The sequence below is a fragment of the Carcharhinus amblyrhynchos genome, chromosome 3, assembly GCF_965287045.1.
Source record: "Carcharhinus amblyrhynchos chromosome 3, sCarAmb.v2.hapA, whole genome shotgun sequence".
Classification (NCBI taxonomy): Eukaryota; Metazoa; Chordata; class Chondrichthyes; order Carcharhiniformes; family Carcharhinidae; genus Carcharhinus; species Carcharhinus amblyrhynchos.
In genome coordinates, this window is record NC_137326.1 from 92,794,038 (window position 1) to 92,818,042 (window position 24,005).

General features: G+C 40.6%; 1 protein-coding gene across 1 annotated transcript in view; it reads left to right on the forward strand.

The window, feature by feature from the left end:
* Positions 1 to 23,469, forward strand: part of fam124b (family with sequence similarity 124B) — a 41,186-nt gene extending 17,717 nt beyond the window's left edge. The window contains exons 3-4 of the mRNA XM_080186402.1: positions 19,649 to 20,388; positions 21,680 to 23,469. Coding sequence (XP_080042528.1) covers positions 19,649 to 20,388; positions 21,680 to 22,411 — 1,472 coding nt within the window. The 3' untranslated portion in view covers positions 22,412 to 23,469. The remainder of the gene's footprint in view (positions 1 to 19,648; positions 20,389 to 21,679) is intronic.
* The last annotated feature ends 536 nt before the right edge of the window (positions 23,470 to 24,005 follow it).

The window sequence follows — 24,005 nt, forward strand, 5'->3', positions numbered from 1 at the left end:
GCAAAGGTAGTCTTGATGAGTTAATTTAAAGTTTGCAGGATAGTTTCTTGGAACAGGCTCTGGGGCCGACCAGAGAGCTATACAAGACCTGGTTTCATGCAATGAAATGGGAGTAATTAATGATCTCAAAGTGAAGTCCTCTGCCCCCGCCCACCTAGGTAGCAGCAACCATGATGTGTTTGAATTTTACATTCAGTTTGCAAGAGAGCACACTATGTCTGAGGCTCTGTTTTAAACTTAAATGAAGGCAATTAGGAGGATACAAAAGCTGAGCTGACCATGGTGAATTGGCAAATTAGGTTAAAGAGAAGGCCAATAGAGATACTCCAGCAAACATTTAAGGGGATATTTCAGAATGCACAGAATAGGGCATTTCGATAAAGTCAAGGTAATCCAACAGAATCAACATGGTTTTGTGAAAGAGGAACATGTGCTGTGGATAATGGGGAATTGGTGAATGTACTGGACTTAGATTTCCAGAAGGCAGTTAAGAAAGTACTATATCTAATGTGATTGCAGAAAATAAAAGCTTATGTTATTGGGGATAACCATCTTAGCATTGATAGAAAACTCTCTGGCTAACAGTAAGCAGAGAGTAACTCTAAATGGGTCTTTTTCAGATTGGCAAGATGTAACAAATGGTGTGCCACAGCGTTCAATGTTTGGATCTCAACGGTTTACAATTTATAAAATTGACTCTGGTGAAGAGATGGTTGCCAGATTTGTTGATATGAAGAAAATTACAGCACAAGAACAGGCCCTTCGGCCCTTAAAGTCTGCACCGACCATGCTGCCAGACTGAACTAAAACCTCCTACCCTTCCAGGGACCATATCCCTCCCTCTATTCCCATCCTATTCATGTATTTATTCGGATGCCTCTCAAAACTCACTATCGTATCTGCTTTCACCATCTCCCTCAGCAGCGAGTTCCAGGCACCTACTGCCCTCTGTAAAAAAAAAACTTGCCTCATACATTTCCTTTAAACCTATCCTCCTAGTAATTGACTCTTCCACCCTGGGAAAAAGCTTCTGATTATCCACTCTGTCCATGCCCCTCATAATCTTGTAGACTTCTATCAGGTCACCCGTCAACCTCCGTCATTAGTGAGAACAAACTAAGTTTCTCCAACCTCTATAATAAGTAGGAAAATAAGTTGTGAAGACGACATAAGGAAAGTACGAAAAGATATACATAGGTTAAGTGAGTGAGCAAAGAACTGGCAACTGAAATATAGTGTGGGAAAATGTGAAATTGTCCATTTTGATGAGAAGAATGAAAAAAAACCTATCTAATGGTGAGAGATTTCAGAGCTCCTGATGTGCAGAGGGATCTCACCTCTTTGGGTGGGAATACCAAAAAGCTGGTATGCAAGTACATCAAGTAATTAGGAAAGCTAATAAATGTTATTTATTATGAGGGGAATTGAATACAAAAGGAGGTTATGCTCCAATTTACATGGCATAAGTGAGGCCACAATTGGGAGTACTGTTGTCAGGATTGGTCACCTTGGACAGGATTCTTCGATCTCATCCGTGCCTGCCCCACTGCAAGTGAGAATGAAGAATTTGTCATTTCAACCAAAACTCCATTCATTCCAGCGGCACCAGAGAATCCCAGCTCCAAATGAGGGAAGAAGTTTCAGTGCTTATTTAAGGAAGGATGTAAATACTTTGGAAGCTGTTCAGAGAAGGTTTACTTTACTAGTACAGGAAAGGTTGGAAGAGATGAAACAGGCATCTTGAGAGGGTGAAAATGGAGAGAATGTTTCCTCCTGTGGGAGAATCTAGAACAATGGGTCACCATTTAAAAATAAGGGGTTACCCTTTGAAAACAGAGATGAGGAGACCTTTTTTCTCTTATGGGTCGTATGTCTTTGGAACTCTTCCTGAAAAGGTGGTGGAAGCAGAGTTTTGAAATATTTTAAGTCAGAGCTAGATAGATTCTTGATAAGCAAGATGGTGATAGGTTATTGGGGAAGGCAGGATGCAGATTTCGGATTACTATCGGAATAACCATGATTTTATCAATAGCTGGAGCAGGCATGAGGGGCTGAATGGCCTACTCCTTGTTTGTGTAAATGCAGATTGCATTGAGGATTGTATATAACTGCTGAAGGAAGGTATATAACTGCTGTCAGATATCAGACCTTGACTCCATATGATTTCCTGGTGGACTCGGCGGTGGCGATGGTGGGGAGGGGTGGGGGAGGGCATGTTGTCAAATATGTTAGAAATACACCAGAAGTCAGTCCTTAACTTCCACAGATTATGCGTGTGGCCTCTTGAAAGTAATAATGCTGAGAACTTTGTCCCATCCATTTGAGGTTATTCTGATCAGTGCATTCTGGTTGGTAGGACGCCGGTAACTCAAATCGTTTCTCAAAGCTGGCTTAAGCTCCCATCTCCTCTTTGGACTAGCAAAACACTCTAGGAGCCATTTTGGAAAGTTGATAGGACCACCATTCGCCTGAGGCTCTGAATAAGACTGCAGTGATAAGTTGAGTCTGGAATGGTTTGGCAACATGATAACACAATTAATCATGTTTTTAATCCTCATGAAGGAGAGATGTGATTTGCATGAAGTCACAGTTTAGGAATATATTGTACAGTAAACTATTCTTTTTTCATGTGAGACTGTCAGGAAAACCTCATTGTGCATGCTTTCTGTGGCTTTGAACTGATGCATATAGTTTATGTGCTGACACACACACGCAGACCTTCACAGATGGTAGATGTATAATCTCTTTCCATCCTGCATCTAATTATAATCCTGGCTGCACCATCTGACAACACACACCAGAAAAAATCATTTAATTAATGTTGGGATCAGAGAAAAAGTTGTTGTCTTTTGAGGCACAAGTGAGATGAAATAATGCCATATATATTTGCCTGCCAAAATTGCACAAGATACATTCATATGTTGCAGCCACTAAAATTGTTTTTACAATGAGAAAAGGTTGTCAGCTTCTACCTTGCTTAAATAATATAAAAAAAAGCAGACTCTAGAAGCTTACAATGCAGCAAGAATTGGAATTTGGCAAAAAAAAGCCTAGACACAATTGACATGATCAGTTACTGAATCATCACAGATCTCACGTACAGCAAAACCATGCTGTTGAGTTTTGTAGAAATATAATTTGTTGAACTTTGTTCATGATAGCTGTGACCTTAGTCACTTCTAGCACAACTTTAGTCTGCAGATATGGTCTATGGAAAATTTGAAGTTGCTACTTGGAGTACCCCACCAACAATTTTATTGGATTGGATGTATTTGTCCATCTTCAAATTTAAAAGAGAAATGCACCACAGATTGAACAATTGCATTGCATTTACATAGCACCCTTTGTGACCTCTTAACAACCAGAGTACTTTACAGCTATTGAAATTTGTCACTGTTATAATTTAGGGAAACTAATCCATGCACAGCATGCTACCACATTAATGAATTTACACGCAGATTATCTGTTTGAGATGTTGGTTGAGGGATAAATACTGGCTGGGTCATGAGGAGAATAGTTTTTCCCTTCCACAAACAGTGCCCTGTAATGTTTTACAGCCACAGAGAGGGCACAATAGTTCACTGCATAGGAGGTGTACTATATTTGTCTCGCTTTCAGTTGCAGTTTATGAAGACCTCTGGGAGGCATACGAGAGATATTAAGCCTTAATCCTTCTCCTCCACAAAATCTCAATAAGAATAGCTTTGGCACTAGTAATTTTCTAAATATATTCAAGCTCAGTTGGCTGAACAACTAGTTAGAGAATACAGAGTGATGTCAGCAGTGCAGGTTCAATTCCTGTGTAGGCTGAGGTTATTCATTAAGCTCCTGCCTTCTCAACCTCGCTCCTTGCTTGAGGTGTGGTGATCCTCCAATTAAATCACCACCAGCCAATGGGCATCTAGCGCCATGGAGACTTTTCCAATAGGATTTAAAATTGGTTTAGTTGTGGGAGACAGGTTGATGACAGAAGGTTGCTTCAGTGACATACCACAGGGAGCTGTGCTGGGTCTCTGATTATTTGTAATTTATATAAATGACATAGATAACTGGGGGGGGGGGGTGGTATGATTAGTAAGTTTGCAGATGACACAAAGATTGGCTGGGTTGTTAACAGTGAGGCTTAAGTGCCTTGCTACAAGAAGAAATCGATGGGGAGTCAAATGGGCAGATGAGTGGCAGATGGAATTTAACCCTTGACAATGTGAGGTGATGCACTTTGGAAGGAGTAATTTGACAAGGAAATACTCAATGAATGGCATGGCACTGGGAAATTCTGTGGAGCAGAGGAACCTTGGCATGTCTGTCCACAGATCTCTGAAGGCAGAAGGAAATATTACTAGGGTGGTGAAAAAAGCATATGGGACACTTGCCTTTATTAATCAACGCATAGATTACAAAAACAGGGAGGTCATGTTGGAGTTGTATAGAACTGTGACGAGGCCACAGCTAGAGTACAGTGCAGTTCTGGTCACCACATTACAAGAAGGATGTGACTGCACTGGAGGGGGTGCAGAGGATGGAACATTTAAACTGTGAAGAGAGATTGCATAAGCTTGAGTTGATTTTGGGGACTGCGAGGTGACCTGATCAAGGTGTACAAGATTGAGGGACATGGACTGAGTAGATAAGGAGCAGCTATTCCTCTTGGTTGAAGGATCAGCCACAAGGGGACAGGTTCATGGTGAAGGGCAGATGGACCAGGGGGAATGTGATGTAAAATCTTTTTGCCAGAGTGTGGTAACGGTCTGCAATGTGTTGCCTAGGAGAGTGGTAGAGACAAATCACCTCACATCTTTTAAAAAAAATACCTGGATGGCTATATCGGCAGAAGGGCCTCTTCCACATGTGATTCAATGAATTACATGCTTATGATGCCATTACAAATTGAGAACATTACAAGTCTCCTTACTCTTTTCTCAAACCAGCAATATCCAGTGCTTTGCGGTCTCCAAGCAAAGCCTGCATCAAGGGTATGTAATTCATTTCAATGCCAAGTGAATCTCTCATCAAACAACCAATTAACCTAAAATGAATGCAAGATTGTAATTCAATGTGGGTGGTCTCTGTAGATTGCAGGTGTTATTGGTGTGCTCATTTTCTATAAAGAACTTGGATAATAGAACTGATATTGTCGCCATATGTCCTTGTTTAATAACAAGTAATGTGCATATCATCCAAACAAGCTTCAAAGAGCAAGAGCTGGAAATATTTTACATGCTTCATTCAATGTACTTGCACAACGAGAACTGGGTTTTATCTTCCTTTTTATTGGTAGAAAACTCGTTTTAGATGTTCTGGTCTCAGTACATCATGCACATGAGTAAGTTTTTGTCCTCCACTCTCCTCTGGAAACCAAGGACACCGGCCTCAACATTGTGTAGTTGATCTGTCAGAATCATGCACAGAAGATTAATGGATCATCTGTCATGATCCACTCATCTCTTTCAGATTTTGCATTTGGAATCTAGTAGTCTAACCTGAGCCAGACAATTCTTGAAAGTTTACTGGATTTATATTTAAACATGGAATTCAGATTTTAAAGATTTGAAAAGTTACCTTATTCCAAAGAAACGTCTGTGTAAAAAAAAAAAAAATTAAGTCAAGTTTCTTGTTGGTGTTTTATTTGCTTTATTAGATCAGCAGCCTTGCGCTAAGCAGGGGAAAAAATGACATAGATCATCTGAGGAGGAGGTTGTTTTAGTCAACTTTCATACTTGTACGGTAAATAGCTCTTCTTTCTCCTTTAAAAGCAAATCCTGAATTATTTTCCAAATTTGCAGGATTTCCTGATTAGAAATAGTTGCTGTGTTTGAACCGTAGTAAAGTCCTTATCAGCATTCAGCAGCAGCGAAGGTATTGGCCCAACTTCAGAAATGATTGACCTTACTTGCAAGTCTAAAGCTGCCAGAGCCAAACCTTTGAGAGGGAATTGTTTCTTGAGGAAATGTGCTGCATAAAAAAAGTTCACTTTCAGGCAGTTTTTATTCAAGACATGGGGAGGGTATAATTTGATTTGTGACCGTTTATAATACCATTTATAATAAAGGGAAACGCCTTGATAGAATTGTACATTTTTAATAAGCAGCAAATATAAGAGCAGGAGTATTCTTTGCAATCTGCTGCACTAATCAAGATGATCATGGCTGATATCCTTCTTGAGCTCCTTAAGAATTATATAAAATTCAGTGTAATTGCCCCTTATTCTTTCAAGCTCCTGGAGCTGAATTTACAAGGGGTTTGGAACCCTTAACATTAGGGTAAAAAGCAAGTCCTGAGCCCGCACTTGCAGTCAGACTTGTTCAACAATTTTATCATGGGTGGCCTCCTAATTGACTGCTTAAGGACAGTGGGTGACCTCCTGATGCTGCTGGCCCAATCATAGGATTGGCAGTTCTGAAGCTTCAGCAGTGCCACCACAAAAGGTGGTTGCTGCCACAAAAAAAATGCAGCAGACTTGCAGCCTCTGAGATAAGTATAAACAAATTCTTGGGATAGAGAGTTGGAGAGCAATCCCCTCTGGGTTTGTTGCTGGGACTGGGCTGCCTTCCCTGCCCACAGAGCCCAAACTACCTCCATTTAGGCAGCAGTCTCATGACTTTGCAGGCGTTTGCCCCACTATCAGCACGGTGGCACAGTGGTTAGCACTGATGCCTCACAGCGCCAGGGACCCATGTTTGATTCCTGTCTTGGATCATTGCTGTGTGGAGTCTGCACGTTCTCCCCATGTCTGTATCAGTTACCTCTGGGTGCTGCGGTTTCCTCCCACAGTCTGAAAGACTTGCTGGTTATGTGCATTGGCCATGCTAAATTCTCTGTGTACTCGAACAGGCACCTGAGTGTGGTGACTTCAGGATTTTCACAGTAGCTTCATTGAAGCGTTGATGTAAGCCTCCTTCTGATACTAGTAGTAAATAATAAACAAAATGGCTCAATGGCATCTCTAATTATATAAAATGGCTGCCCATATCCAGACCTGTTGGTAAAATACTTCAACAGCAGGACCAAACTGCTGCTAATCTGACTCATCCCCATGGCCTGGTAAAATTCTGACCTAGGTAATATAACACAGGTCATATTTTTATTGAACATTCCCCTCAATCTAGCGATTCTTCGTTGCATTCCCTCTAAGCCATGTATATCCTTCATTGGGCAAAGACCAAAACTTTACACTCTACTCCATGTACAGTCACACAGAGGCCCTGTATAATTAATGTGCACCAATCCCTTTATGGAAGCTAAAATACCAAAGGCCTTCCTGCTGTACCTGTATGCTAACAGTGTTTTATATGCAAGGACACCCAGGTCTGTCTGAATGCCTTTTACCATTTAAAATAAAATTCCACTTTTCTGTTTTTTCTATCAACATGGATGGCTTAACATTTTCCCACATTATATTCCATTTGTCATGTTCTCTCTCGCTCACTGAAGCTGTCTGTCTCCCTTTGCAATCTCACTGCCGTCCTTGCACCTTACATTTGCATCTAATTGTGTCATACTTGGTTAGATTACATGCATTGACGTCATTGTTATGTACTGTTATAGCTGAGGCCCAAACACCATCCTTATCGTCCTGAATGGTTACATGCCACCCTGGTGACCCAAAACTGGTCCATTTATTTCTATTTCCTGTCTTTTAACCAATTCACAACATTGGCAAACGTTATCTTACGAACACTAATCTTGTGCAGTAACTTTATATGCGATGCTGTATAAAGTCATTTTTCAATATGCAAATACAGTTTCCCCCTTATCTGCCCTGCCAGTCACATGCTAAAGCAACATTTGTAATTGATTTGTCAAACATGATCTCCATTTCATAAAGCTGTGTTGACTCTGCCCAATTGTATTATAATTTAAGTGCCCTCCCCTTTAAGTAGATTCTAACATTTTCCTTACACTGACAAGTTGACTGGCCTTTAGTTCCCTGTTTTTTCCCTCTTTCATTTTGTGGATAGTAAGGTACCTTCAAATTTGCTGGGACCACTCCTGAGTCATATCAGTGTCTCTCCCATCTCTGTAGCCACCATTTTTAAAATCCAAGGCTGAAGTTTTCCTTCCCTTTCTGCCAGCAGGATGTTCTGGTCCCACTGATGGTGAGTCACTGCGGCTGGCTTCTGGTGGCGGAGGGTGGGAGCGGTGGAAAACAAAGTTGACATCGGTTGGACCGGTAGATCCTGCAACCAGCCAATGGCAGGGTGCCTCCAATGGTGTGAAACATGCTGTGATTGGTGTTTGGGGGGCAGGGGGGGAGGTGGACCTGGTCCAAGGGATTTGTCAACTTTTGCTCCCATCAATTTCTCCAGTATTGTTTCATTACTAATTTTTTTTAAGTTCCCATATTTGCCAGATCCTTGGTTTCTTGATAATTTCCTGAACTTTTTGTGTCTTTTGCTGTGTAGGCAGACATGAAGTATTTGTTTTGTGTCTGTCATTTCCTTGTGTTTCATTTTAATTTCTTGTGTTTCTACCTCTTAGGAAACATTTATTTTGCCGATATGTAGAGGTTTTATAAGCTGTTTTTATGTCTCGTGCTAGATTACTCTCATTCTCATTTCTCCTCTTGAATTTCTTTTATTGTCCGTACTGAATTCTAAAATTCTTCCACTCCCTTAGGCTTACTACTCTTCTTGATAACATTATAAACCACCTCTTCCTTTCATATTATTTGTAACTTTATTTGTTAGCTGAGATTGGACCATTTTCCCCAAAGTTTTATATTTTTCATGGGAGTGTATTTGTTGTGAATTATAAATGAATTCTTTAAAAGTTATTTTATTTTAGCAAACTATATTAGCCAACTCTTCCCACCTCCCCCTGTGCTGCCCCACAACCATCACCACCGCCCCCACCCCCCTGTAGTTTGCTTTATTGAGATATAAAAGCTCAATTTCAAATTCAACTAAGTTATTTTCAAACTCAATGAAGTCTCACCTTTAACGTCGTTCTTCTCCAGGGGCTCCTTTTATTACAAGGTCACTGATTAACTCTTCTCTTAGAACATTAATAGTTTTAAAATAGCTGGTTGCTTGGCTGATTCCTTGCTATAATGATCTGTAAAACCATCATGAAGGCGTTCCATAAACTCACCCTCCATATTATTACTGCAAATCTGTTTCTTCCTCTTTATATAATAATTAATATCCCCCATGATTATTGTATTATCCCTATTACATTTCGAATTTCCTGATTTATTCTCTGCCCCACATTATAAATTGCTCTCACCACTGCTTTCTGCTGCTGAGTTTAACTTTGTCAAACTGAACAGTAAGTCCCCATTTTATGTTTTTACATAAGAACATAAGAAATAGGAGCAGGAGTAGGCCATCCAGCCCTTCGAGCCTGCCCCGCCATTCAACAAGATCATGGCTGATCTGTCGTGGCTCAGTTCCACTTTCCGGCCCTCTCCCCATAACCCTTAATCCCCTCTCTTATCAAAAACCCATCAACCCGCTTCTTAAAAATATTTAGCGAGGCAGCCTCCACCACTTCAACGGGCAGAGAATTCCAGAGATTCACCACCCTTTGAGTGAAGAAGTTCCTCCTCAACTCCGTTCTAAACCGCCTCCCCTTTATCTTGAGGCTGTGCCCCCTAGTCCTACTGTCTTTTTTGAGCGGGAAGAGTCTCTCCACCTCTATCCTATCCATCCCATTCATCATCTTATACGTCTCAATGAGATCTCCCCTCATTCTTCTAAACTCTAACGAGTACAAGCCTAGTTTATTCAGCCTCTCCTCATAGCTCAATCCCCTCAACTCCGGTATCAGCCTAGTAAACCTCCTCTGCACTCCCTCCAGGGCCAAAATATTTCTCTTTAACATTAATTATTTAATGGAGCCTGTATTCTTGTTCGGTGTCGCAAATTTTATTATAACATTATTTCATGCTGGCCTGTTGCAGGGCTACATGACCCAGTCACTGCTATTTCCCACTTGCTGACCTCCTCTCGTCAAACCTCCTGCTCCCCAAGTCTCCCACTTACCTCTCCTGAACTCTTGCTGTGGGTAATGCCCTGGAGGTGAAGGGTGAGAGGCTCTACTGTTCCCACCTCTTGCTGCTTATCTCTAGTAACTATCTGGAGGTTATTAGCTGTGAGATTATGTGCATGAATGTCCTCTCTCCCAACAGAACTACTTTTCTAACTCTACCTATATAATTTTGAATACAAAAGTTAAGGTAATGCTGGTCCCAATTGGTGCATAAAACCTGTGCACCCTCGTAGAGAACACCACAGTTAGCAGAACGGAGAAAAGAGCTGCTCTTGTCAGTAGAGATCTGACAAGATACAATGTCCAGTTCACCACCCTCGGTGAAACTAGGCTACCTGAAGAAGGTCAACTGCAGGAAATTGGTGCAGGTTACACATTTCCATGGACACTCCAAAAAAGAAAAGTACAAGTCTGGCATAGGCTTTGCTGTCATGACCATCTAGTCAGTGAATTGAATTGTCTGCTCAATGGTGTTGATGACTATCTGATGTGCTTAAACTACCCCGAACAGTAACAAGCGAGCAATTCTCTATGACTAACCCTAACAAAATCAAGAATAAATTCTGTCATAACCTTCGTTCTTTGATTACTACTGTGCCAAAGTCAGACAAGCTGATCATTTTTGGCCAAAACAGAAAATGCTGGACTGTCTCAGCAGGTCTGTCAACATCCGTGGAGAGAAAATAGAGCCAATGTTTTGAGTCTAGACTCAATGTTGGTCCTGTTCTCTCTCCACAGATGCTGACATGCATGCTGAGATTGTCTAGCATTTTCTATCTCAGATTCCAGCATCTGCAGTATTTTGTTTTGATCATTCTTGGTGACGGTTTGTGCAGATCATTGGGCATGGGAAGGGATCATTGGCCGGGGGAGGGGCGGGAGGGAAAAACGGGGTTAGCAGTTGTAACAGCAGTGGTCTCTTTCTGCTGCAGGTGAGTGCTGAGCGTGAGCTCTTAATCGCTGGGATTTTTTGCCTTGCTAATCGTAACAAGACATCTTGGATGTATCTCCATTCTATGCATAGGAACTTGATTGACTGTATCATCTCCAGGCAATTGGATTGGCAGGCTTTGTATGTAATGAAAGCCATGTGCAGCCCTGACTGTTGTCTTAACATTTGAAAGCTAAACATCAGAGTTTACCCCCCAGATATGTCAAAGTCCAGAAATGTCTAGGTGCTTCAAGGCTCAGGAAGTCATGAAAGAATCTCTCTTAGAATCTACAGTTGCCTGTGTACAGTGAAAATGGATGCTTACTGCATTGAGAATGACTGGGTGACCTTCAGGGACGGTGTGTATGCCATTGCTTGAGGCCTAATTTCTCACGAGCATCAAGAGTGGCTCGACAAAAACAATGCAAAGTACTGGAGCACGTGCATCACCTCTGCGGTTATAAACCTCAATGACAAGTCATAACTATCCAAGCATGATGCTTACTGTAACATCTGCAGGATTGTCCGGTGCAAGCTTAGAAAGATGCAAATCACTTGTTTGAATCGGAAAGCAGATGACCTTCGGTCATGTACAGACCTCAAAAGACTGGAAGAGATTCCACAACATTCTGAAATCTGTCTACCTGCCCCAGTAATACCAAAAATCAGTGAATTAAACAAATGAGAGGGGCAGTGGCAGCCCCTAGTGGGACAAGCTATAACTAAAACAAACGTCAAAAAGAAACTTAACTTAGTAAATTAAAATTTAATTCCTGGGGCTGATGATGCAGCCCAGCCCTTACAGTACTCACCAGTCACAGAAGGCCTGAAGAGTACTGGTGGACACCAAATGCTCCATCTCCAAGGCCATCCAACTATGAATGTAGCTGTGGTAGAGGCAGACAGTTGGGTTGGACAACTCCCTTGACCCCTGCTGCCTGGACCTGGACTTGGCCAAACTTATGAGCATGTTTACGTGGAGTACTCCTCCCTCTCCTCTCCCTATTCCACACAGGCTCACTAGTGAGTCTCTGTCAGCAGCAAGCATGAGGAACAGACTTTCTACAATTGGAGGCTCCATGCAGTTTGTTCCATTCAAACTGTTTGGCATTTTGAAAACTGGCTCTGGGGGGGCCTCATAGGCTGACATACGCTTTGCGCACATCATTTGGCCTTCGGGCCACACGTTGGACAAGCCTGATCTACACCATTCAGATCAAGTTGAGGAAATTCTGCGGCCAAGTGCTATTTGTGGCAAAGACCACGCCCATGGAAGTCAGTCAGTGGTACGTTGCTGGTGATCAGGTTATGTCCTGAAGGGGAGGAACTGGAACTCCTCATCAGGAAGGCAGAGGTTTGAAAAACTTTGTGTTTTATGACCTACATGCTGTGTGGAGTGCTGAGCCAACTTGTAAGATCTGGCTTGTTGGTATCTGCAGTTGAATGTGTAACTTTAAATTAATAGGCAAATTGTATGATTATTATATTTAGTGTTGATCGTAGATGTTAGAGTATAGGAGGTTAGCAAAGATGGTATTTAATATTTGCTCTAGTTTAATTCTTGTATAATAAAATTTCTATTTTAAACTATGGAACTTTGTGGCTTCATTTGGTTGGTAAAGAACTAAGATTTTGGATTTTAATCTCAAAATGGTACTGGTTTCTTCTGAGACTGCAATGCCATTCCTCTGACTAATACTGCCCTCTAACATGATCACGTTCTTTTGCATGCTCTTTACTTGAATGATCTCGAGTACCACTGTGCCATGGTTCTTACCCACCCTGCAGACTGCACCTATATTCACACAGGCAGCAGGAACCACAACCTGTTGGCTAAGTTTATTTATTAGTGTCACAAGTAGGTTTACATTGACATTGCAATTAATTTACTGTGAAAATCCCCTAAATATGAAGTCTGGGGATCCTCCAATATTGTACCCCGGGACCCCTTACTCACCTGACTCTCAGCCTCACCCTCCTGGTCCTGACCACTAATAGATGTTCATTTCATAAAATCCTTACAGTGCAGAAAGAGGCCATTTGGTCCATCAAGCCTGCACTGATGACAATCGCAGCCAGGCTCTATCCCCGTAACCCCACATACTTACCCCGCTAATACTCCTGACACTATGGGGCAATTTAGCATGGTCAGTCCTCTTAACCTGTACACCTTTGTGAGAAAACCGGAGCATCCAGAGGAAACTCATGCAGACGAGGGAGAATGTGCAAACTCCGCATAGACAGACACTCAAAGTCAGAATTGAACCCGAGTCCCTGGCGCTTTGAGACAGCAGTGCTAACCACTGTGCTAACATGCCAGACCTGTAGCACTGCTTAACCTAAGGTGTGGGACTGCTCCTGGATCTCTGTTTAGGTAACTCTCCTTCTCATCTGATGTCCACAATATCTGTACAACAGACTCCAGTCCAATAATTCAACTGAAGTTCCTTGAGATGTAAACCATTACTTCAGACATTGTGATGCTGTTAGTGTCTCATTCCTCTACTAACATTGTTTTATTTGTGTAATTATTTAAATTATACTATTTAATGTAGTTTTAAACTATTTAACAGCTTTCTTGATTGAGTTTAAGTTGTAGGTAAGTCAAATTTATTCCTCCCTCCATGTCCTGATGTCAGTTTGCAATATTTCTCCTGCTCCATGCACAGACCATTCTCTAAGGTGGATACTCTGGGGACCCACTGCTATCATACTGCTTTATACTCTCGTGAGCATGCTCTCTTGCCATTTTACATTCAGCTAATTAATAAATATCCTTTTCTTGTGTAGTTGTAAATTGGATTACAGGAAAACTTTTTAAACCCGTGCAATAATTTTTCCACTGCAAAAGTAATTTCTCCATCAGAGAGATGGGCTGGGATTTTATGGTACTCTGCCAGTGGGTTTGAATTGTGTGTTTGGGGGGGTGGTGCTCATACAAAACAGTGCACCACCTACCCACCTGTCTCGAACTCTTCCCCTATTTTATGGAGAATGATGGCAGCATCTGGCAGCCTGTCCTTAGGTCCATGGGTCCCTTTAGTACCCACACAATTAATGGGCCCTGGCACTATTTTACCCACAGTAAGATGCACCAATGCCAGGTAACTAGCTCAAGGGCTTTTAATGGGCGAGCTGGTGTCAGGCATATGGTGAAGAGATACTTTAGGGGGCTTCTGGTGCACATTACAGGCACAAGGGCCATACTCCCTCTTTAACTCCTTCCCCCGGCCTCTCAAACCTGGCCCTGCGGATACCCCAGACTTTATCATGAAGTCTGGCCTCTTCTTCGGGGACAGTCTGTAGTCCCAGCAGTGGCCACTGCTCAAATCCCACCCAGACTCTATCCACATAACCACAGGTAATTACCCTGCTAATCCCCCTGACACTAAGGGACAACTTTGCAGCCAATCCGCTTAACCCCACATCTTTGGACTGTGGGAGGAAGTCAGAGCAACCAGAGGAAAGCCATGCAGCCAGAGGGGACAATGTGCAAACTCTGCACAGCCGCCTGATGCCGGAATAGCACCCGGATCCCTGGCGCTGTGAAGCAGCAGTGCTAACCACTGTGCCATCGTGTCAGATTTGTAGCACTCCTTAACCTAAGGTGTGGGACTGTCCCTTCTCCATTTAGTTAAGGCTTCATGAAGTTTTAAATGCTGGGATGGTAACTGGTATCAGCCAGGATGCATTCTCTGCCAGCTTCCCACATCCAAAAACTCCTGTCCGTGTAATAGCTTAGCAAATGTACTTCATTAATAGTGCAGTGATTATACCATGTGACTAATTTGGATTTATTCTTCAGAGCTGTTTCCTAATTGCAAAGCAGAGGTACACTTTTGTTAGTCACATAGAGATCATAATCTAGGAAGCTTTTTTTGCATTATGCTAGGAGAAAACATTAAATTGTTTGTAACATTTCATATTAATTACATTTGAAATAGAGTAAATTTATTGAACAATCCATTTATCAGTGTACAGTTCTAGTTTGTGTTACCTTACACTCTGCAGAATCTAATATTTTCTTCGCAAAACTTGGGACTCGGTTTCATAAACAATTTTTCTAGAATTTTACAGACTTCAACAAAAAGCTTCTTTCTTTCCTGTATCACCCCTGCAACTCTTCCCAGGTCATGTGCAAACCCACTGTGTACAAATATCTTATTCCAAATCTGATTTATTCAGGCAGATTTTGCTTGATTATTTGCGCAACTGTTTTACAGAGGGAAAGTTAACTTATGGAATCCATTATGTGTATATAACAATGATTGTCCAAAAGATGGACTCAAATATTTATTACTTTTGACAGTCTAATTTTAAAATTGAACTTCTACATAAACAAATTCAGACTTTTAGCTCTGAAGCGTAATTGCCTCCAGATTAGCCCTGCACTAACAGATTTCCCTACTCATAAGGTACATATTTTGAAATGCGGACAATGTCCTGCTAGGCACAGTCAAAATGACCTTCTGTTGAAAGTCAATGAAATCCAACAAACATTTTTGTCTCCTCCTCCTCCTCCTCCTCCTCCTCCTCCTCCTCCTCCTCCTCCTCCTCCTCCTCCTCCTCCTCCTCCTCCTACCTTCCCCCCCCACACCCCCACCCCCAGTATACTTCACATTTACAAAAACACTGCAGAGTTGAAATTAGTGCGAGTAGACATACTTAAAGTTTTGTATACGATAACAGTCTACTTTTTTAACTAAACCTTGCTTGTGAAAAGATTCAAGGGAAATAGGGTTGCACGGTGGAACAGTGGTTAGTATTGCTGCCTCGCAGCACCAGAAATCCGGATTCAATTCCTGGCTTGGGTCACTTTGTGGAGTTTGCAAGTTCTCCCCGTATCTGTGTGGGTTTCCTCCCGCAGCCCAAAAGACATTCTGGTTAGGTGCATTGGTCATGATAAATTCTCCCTCCGTGTACCCGAACAGGCACCGGAGAGTGCAACTAGGGAATTTTCACATTAACTTCATTGCAGTGTTAATGTAAGCCTACGTGTGATGAATAAATAAAGAGACTTTAAAATCTCAAAATACTTCACAGTATTGTAATTCTGGAGTTAAATGTAAGTGTATATAAGATAATATTTACATTGAGGGTAACCAGCTGGGAGGTGTTCTGAGGCAGTAATGTTGATTTGATGATACAAATCATGGAAGTTGAAATGTTTTGACCTTCCTTTGGATGAATTACCTAATGTGTCTTTGAAATATGTTGTTCCATTTTCTTCAAGGTTTTTTAAGCAAGTGATATATTTTCCTTTATGCAGCCAAATCTCGCCTTAACCTTGATGAAAGTGATTTCAATACAACATGGCTTTAGGGACGTTTCCTTTGGTTTTGGCTCTCTTGTGGGTATTTAAGGTGTTCCAATATGCATACATTTTTTTAAAAAAAAAGCTCCTTTAACTTGTGCCTTTACTGTTGCCCAGAGCAAAATTCCCATCACAATATCTGAAAAAACGAATGTTCAACTTTCTTGCTCCTTATCCGTAGCTTTGTTCAAATCAGCCATTTCAGTTCGGTTCTGACAAATTTTCCAAAGACTTTCTTGTGTTGATATGCCTTCCATACAGACCTTGTAATACTTTTCTTGGCATTTCAATCTCTATTACAATTATAATGTCATAGAGCCATTAAAGCACAAAAGAAGACCATGCAGCCCATTGAATCCATGTCGAGCAACCCAATTAGTTCCATTCTTCTATTTTAACCGCTAAGTTTATTTCACCCAGTGCCCACCTTGTTTTGAAATCCTTAATCGTCTTTGTTTTATCACCCCTAAAGGCAGAAAATTCCAGTTCATTAGCATTTGTATATAAAAGAAAGTTCCTCCTCACATCCCTCCTGTATATCTTGCCAAAAACTTTATATCTGTCTCCCCTGGTCTTTGAACAGTCAGTTAATAGAAACCACTTTTATTTCCCCACCTTATGCAAACTTTTCATAATCTTGAGCACTTCTACTACATTTCACCTCAATCTTCTTTTGGTCTAAGGAGAGCAATGCCAGTTCCTTCAACCTAACCTTTTAGCTAAACTCCCTCTATTCCCTGAACCATGCTAGTAAATCACCTCTGCGCCATCTCGAGGACACCCGTACCCAAATTAAATTGCAGTAACCAGAACTGATACAGTATTTTAGTTGTGGCCTAACTAGAGCTTTATAAAGATTCAGCATAACTTTTCCACTTTTGTGTTCAGTGCCACTATTTATGAAGCCCAAGATCCCATTTGATTTGCTAACTAATCTCTCAAAATGTCCTGCCGCCTTCAAAGATGTTTGCACATGAATATCTCATCCCTCTGTCCTCATACACTTGTAAATCTATGCCATTTAGTCTATACTGCCTCTGTTTATTCCTTCTGCCAAAGTTCATCGCCTTGCACTTATTAAATTCCATCTACCGTTAGTTGGCCGGTTCTGCTAACTTACCTGTGCCCAGTTTGTCAGTTGGAATCATCCTCACTGTCAGCCACACCACCAAGCTTTAACCATCAGCAGATTTTGGCATCTTTACAGTCTTTGTAGAGACTGGTAACTTTGAAGGGGAAAACAAATGCCCTGAAAGAATGACACAGAATTTCATGTTTTAATTAATTTATTATAACAAAAGACTAAAAACACTTAACTAAACAATTGTGACTTTGTTGACTTTGGCCAAAATTGACTTTATAGGCAAAATTGACTTTGTAGGAGTGGAACACCACCTTATTATTTTTAGCACAACCAAAAAGCAGCTATATTGTATACATTATGCTGATTCTCCCAGAATCAGTTTGAAATGATACTTCAATCCTGACTATTTACTTCTATTCTTTTTTATTTCCCAACCTGTTAACTTCTAACTCCAGAGCTGTCCTTGACAGTGATGGTCCTACAGGAGATTCTCACAAGTAACAGCTGTGCTTTTCACTCTTGACGAATTTGGTCTTTACAATCCAGTGCGAGCTTCCATCTACATTTTGTCAGGGTGAATTATTGAGACTTTCAGTCTCCTAGCCACTCTCTCCTGGATCCTGGAAGACTTCAGCACAGATCCTGTGACCCCCTTTATTTTACCTTCAATGTAAGGAGACAAACCCAAAACAGCATAATCTTATAAACCTCATGTATAAATTACAATTATATCAGCAAAGCAGTGCTCCTAACACTGCCGTTAAGAAACTCCACTGTCAACCATCCTCTAGCCTGAAAACAACTACTTAGCAAAACTGTTTTCTGTCCTAAATCATTATCCAAGCTGATGCTGGCTCTTCTATTCCATGGCCTCAATTCTATTACTACCTCTTTTGCAGTACTTTGTCAAAGGTTTTACTAAAAGTCCATAAAAACAACATCCATGTCTTCCCTTCATTAACCTTCTCCATTTAATCAAAAAATTAAATTTTATTAGTCAAGTGCAATCTGCCTCTTACATATTAGTTCTCCTTAATTAACCGAATGTATGTAAGTATGTATTGAAGTACTGAAATTTCGAGATAATCCGCTATAGAAAATATTATTTAAAGGGTATGGCATTTTAAATACTTTACATCCTTAATGACTGTGATTGCTTAATGCTTGTGGCATTAATTATTTGTTTTGTTCTGGTATTCAGAATCACAGAATTTTTGCAGCACAGGAGGAGGCCATTTGGCCCATTCTGTCAGCGCTGGTTCTCCAAAAAAGCATTGTGGATTAATGTCTTTCCTCTGCCTTTCCCCTATACCACTACACTTTGCTTCTATTCAAGTAATCATCTAGTATCTTCACGAATTCCTCGATTGAACCTGTCACCATCACACTTCCAGGCAGTGCACTCCAGATCCGAACCATTGATGTGAAAAGTGTTTTTTCACTTCACCGTCGCTAATTTTTCAGATAGTTTTGACTCTGAGTCCCCTCGTTCTTGACTTTTTTACAAGTGGGAAGAGTTTCTCCCTATCTGTCCAGCCTCTTGATTTTGAATATCTGTATCAAATCTTCTTTTAATCTTATTTCCGTGGAAAACAGTCCCAGCCTCTCCAATCTATCCTCAAAATTGAAGTTTTTCATCCCTGAAACCATTCTTGTAAATCTCTTCTGCATTGTTTCCAATCATTTGCATCCTTCCCATGGTGTGGTGTCCAGGACTGTACACAATATTCCTTCTGATGTTTAACTAGTGACTTGAATAAGTTCAACATATCCTCCTTTGTCCTGCACTATTAACTGCTCTTTTCATCTGTTCTGCCATCTTCAATAATCTATGCACATATACATGAAGATCCTTCTGCTCCTGCACCCCTTTAAGAATTTCGCCTCTTATTTTGTTTTTGTCTCCATATTCTTCCTGCCATAATGCATCAGCTGATATTTTTCTGCACTGAACTTCATCTGCCACCTATCTGCCCACTCCACCAACTTGTCTCTGCTCTTAAGTTCTCTTCACAGTTTCAACACAAGTTTTGTGTCAGCAGCAAACTTTGAAATTGTCCCCCTGCACACCAAGATCATTAATACACATTAGGAAAACCAAAGGTCCCAATACCAACCTCTAAGGAACACCACTATAAACCTTCTCCAGCCTGAAAAATATCCATTGACCATTACTGTCTGCTTCCTATTTAGTCAATTTTGTATCTGTTTTAATAGTCATTTTTATTCCATGAGCTTTATTCCATAACTTTTCTCAAGTCTGCACTGCATTGAATGCCTTCTGAAAGTCTATGTATACCACGTTAACATCATTTGTTCTATTTTTAAGGTGAACTTCTGGAAGAAAGTCAAGACCCTTTCCAGATGACTCTGCATCTGCTTGCAAATCCTGGTGAATCTCGAGGATTACAGAAAACCTTAGACTGCCTATTGCATTGGCTCAGCCCAGATATCCAGTTGTTCCATGTTTCTGAGCGGGCAACGCCAATCAAATGCTGTGAGACACAGCACAGAAAAAACTCTGGCTACCCATCTCTCTCTGTTATCCTATTCCTGCATGAAGACTTTGGTGAAGAGCGCATTTTACAAGTTCATGACTTTTTCCAGGGCCCACCATGGCATTATCATCACAGTGAAAGCGTAGGTGGGAAAATTCTGCCTTATATGATTTGTTGCCAGGATTTCTATTCCTTGGATGCTAACATGCCTATTTGGGCTGTCAGACAAGTGCATTATGGCACTGAAATCTTGCGCGTTACCGTGTGCTGTAGCAATGAAAACTTTGAAGATGCTGTCAAACTCTATGAGTTAATTTTGCAGAAGAAAGCAACTGTACAGAAAATGGATTTCTGCTGTTTCACTGTGTTCTCGACCCAGACTTTCTGTATCCAGCTTTCTTTAAAGCAGTTGCCACTTGGCGTTCCTGTTGATGTGAAAGAGTCAGCTGTGCTTCAGTTCAGAGTGCATGCGATTGGAGAGCTGGTGCCACTTCTTCCAAATCCATGCATCCCCATCAGCAGTACGAGATGGCAAACTGAAGACTATGATAGAAACAAGATCCTTTTTCAAGTAGGTATTGTAAACTGACTGCCAGAAACTCTCAACATTTATTCAAATAGACTCTTTGGTTGCATCCTACATATGTGCCTATGTTATTTGCTTAATGGATTTTCATGGTAGTGCATTCTGCCTTCCTTATTGAGTAAAGAAATTTCTCCTCAATTTCCCTATTGGGGTTATTAGTGACAATTTTATATTTATGGTTTCCAGTTTGGATTTCCCCACCAGTGGAAATATTTTCTCCATGCCTACCTTATCAAACATTTGGATTATGTAAAAGACCTCTATCAGGCCGCCCAACTCCTCTCTCCTATAGAAAAAAGAACCTCAGCCTATTTGGCCAGTTCAGGAATCATTTTTTGACTTTCACCAAGGCCTCTATATTCTTTTAATATAACAATGCACAATACTGACAAAGGTGGTCTTATCAAGATTCAATGCAAGTTAACAATTTACTTTCACATGAGATTCTTCTCAGTTCTCTCCATTAGTTCCATCAATGTCAGCAGTCTAAAATTGATTTCCTGTCAGCCCACTACAGATGCTTCACAATGTCCAGATGTTACCCTGGCAATATCTGTCTTGTCAATCTGTGATAATTTAAATATGCATTTATGCTTTGATATAGATCATATGGGTTCACAGTGTTCAGAATAAACTGCAACTGAGTGAATATTGCTGTTAAACTCAGTGCAGTATTAGCATAATGTGAGTTTGTTGCTCAAACTTTTCTTTGCTTAAATGTGTTCAACATAATGTAAGCTTCTTGTAATCTTTGCAATAAGATGGTTAAATATTTTTCAAAATAGTTAAAATTGTAAATTCTTTCATCAAATACAAAAGTAGTTATTGAAAAGGGGATGGAGCACTTGTAATGCATTGCAATGTGCATTGGCACAGTGGTTAGCACAGCTGTCTCAGAGCACCAAGGGCCTGGGTTTTATTCAGTTCTTGGGTGACTGTGTGGAATTTACATGTTCTCCCCTTTCTGTGTGGGTTTTGTCCCACAGTCCAAAGATAAAGTAGGGATTCTATGGTTCTTTCAGCAGTTAAAGCCCGTTTGTAGAATAAGTTTTGTTTTAATACTCTGTACCTTCAAGTTTAGCACCCAACTCAGATAACTTTCCCTTATAGTAACTCAAATACATTTAAAATTGGTATTTAAAGTTAATGCTTTTAAGTAATGCCTTAAATATGTAATTGCTTCTTGAGGGTCAATGAAAATTAAATGAGTTTGGAGTGCTTACTGTTAACTAATGTCATTATGCTCTTTAAAGATCTGACTTTAAACCTCTTACAGGTCAGAGGCAACATTCAACAGTTGGACAGAAGTTGTTCTGCCTCCCAAATGCATGGTCATTGTGGTCTGAGCAATTACTCATGTGGTTCAGTGCCATGCAATCAAAATGCACTTTCAGATAAGTGGCCCCACAACCAAATGCCTCAGGGCAAGATCAAGATGGTCTCCACATTGACAGAAGATGAACAAGAGAGAAGGTGTGTAAAAGGAAAACAGAGAAACAGTTTGCATAGAACACTAGACAGAATTGAAATGAACGCCTCAGAGAGTTTGTGCAGCACACCCAAAAGCAGCTCCTGTTACTCATCACAGCGCAGCAGTCCAGCAACACTATCTCGCTGTGATCTTGCGTACTATCACAACACATCTACAAAGCTCCAGAACTTTGAATGTGAAACCAACACTGGACTACAAAATGCAGAAACAGATGTTGACACTGGATTCCTAGTTACAAAGTCATACTTATCTTCTGATGATAGCCTCTGTTCTTTAGATACATTTTCAACAGGTTTAAAGTCTAGTCTTCCAAATTTAAGTTCAACAGGCCTTGCATTAAAACCAACAGTAAGTGCTGGACTGAAAGGTGCAATGTGTTCGGAGAATACCAGTGTTTTAAGCAGAAAATGGCAAATCTCCAATGCTGAGGTAAAGCATGCACATTGTTGTCAACAGTCACATGAAGCCCAGCCACAGTCCTATGAAATTGGCGTGGAGGAAGAATTTTTCATATAGATTGACATATGACAACCAGTTGTTAAACTGGTTTTCAGGCAAAAACTAATGTTAAGTACAATTACTTTCAGATGACATTATGGATTAACAAAATCTAGGCCTTATGTCATTTTTCTTAAAGGAAGATCTGTTTTATTAATTATGTTACCAATTTACTTGCACTGATTGTAAGATTTATCATGTAGGAAAAAAAGCTAAATTCCACCTGAGCTATGGATGTACAGAATTTTTGAAATTATCTTTAAATTGTAGGCCATTGAATAATTTAAGTATAATCTAGAATTGCAGAAACTGCACAATTTTCCTGTAGCTCTAATCTGCTGAAATATGTCTATAACAAATTTTATCTTTTGCCAGCTTGCATAATCTCCGTGATGGGATGGGATTTTCCATGCGCCTCTGCGGTCGAGGTGACCTGCCAATGGCTGGCAGAGGGATCTTCTGGTCTTGCCACTGTCATCATTGGTGGGACCGGAAGATTCCGCTGGCAGCATCAGCTGGAGAATTCCAGTTGTAGTCAATGCATCTTTCTGGGTTTAAAGAGGAGCACTACACGAAGACATTGTTTTCCTTGGGGGAAAAAAATCAAACTGTTTCAAAGGTTAAGATGTTTGGAATTTCTTTCTTTGCATTTGCTGAACTTGCATTTTTGTTTAATGTAAGATTGAGTCACATGAGGGATTCACTGATGTTGCCCATTGCATGAATATCAGTTGATCCATCGAGTTGAAGTGCCTTCAATTACTAAATGCAATTCACACTTGCATTTGCTCCATAACTTGTCCAAGTCATTATCTGTATGATGTCAGCAACAGTCACTGTTTAAACACAAAAAGGATATTAGAATATTTTAATTATTTTGAACAGTTTGTTTTCTTTTTCAGAGACTACTTGTGGTGGGATTCTCTTTAAACTTACTAACTTTATAACAATTTCACAGATTAGTTTTAAAAATTTGTGGATCAGCACTATAGCTCCTGAAGTATGCACTGTTCCATTTTGTATAACTGCTAGCTCAAAACTGAAAAATCTGTACTATTAATGTATCATGTATATACAACTTATTCTATGAATGAATTTGACAATCCTGTCGGACTGACTTTCTTGCACGTTATCAGCTTTTTAAAATTTGGGTGGAATTTTATCTGGGGCGCTTCATTCTCAATGACAGCACAGGAACTGGGTGTCACAGAAAATGCTGGATCAAGTCACCGGGTTTGCCAGCATCTGCGGAGAGAGAAATAGAGTTGACGTTTAGGGTTCACATGATTCTTCTACAGAACTTCTATTCTCCTTTTTCCCAGTTCCCACACAATTACAATTTAAATTTAAAGGACCAGCAGAATGCATGAGATACATATGATCAAGCAGCGGGGAAACTTTTCGGTGATGAAACCCACCCTCAGCTGACAAGACCGCAAATATGGGCGGGCTTTAAAAGTGCCTCCTGGACAAAAACGGAGGCTTATCAGAGTCACAGGTTTCCTGTCTGGTTCCATTGCCACTATCATAGACTCATTGAAGCAGCAAGTGTGATTTCCAGATTTAAATTTCACTTGCAAATATTTCCTATTACATCATGTTATTCGTGTGT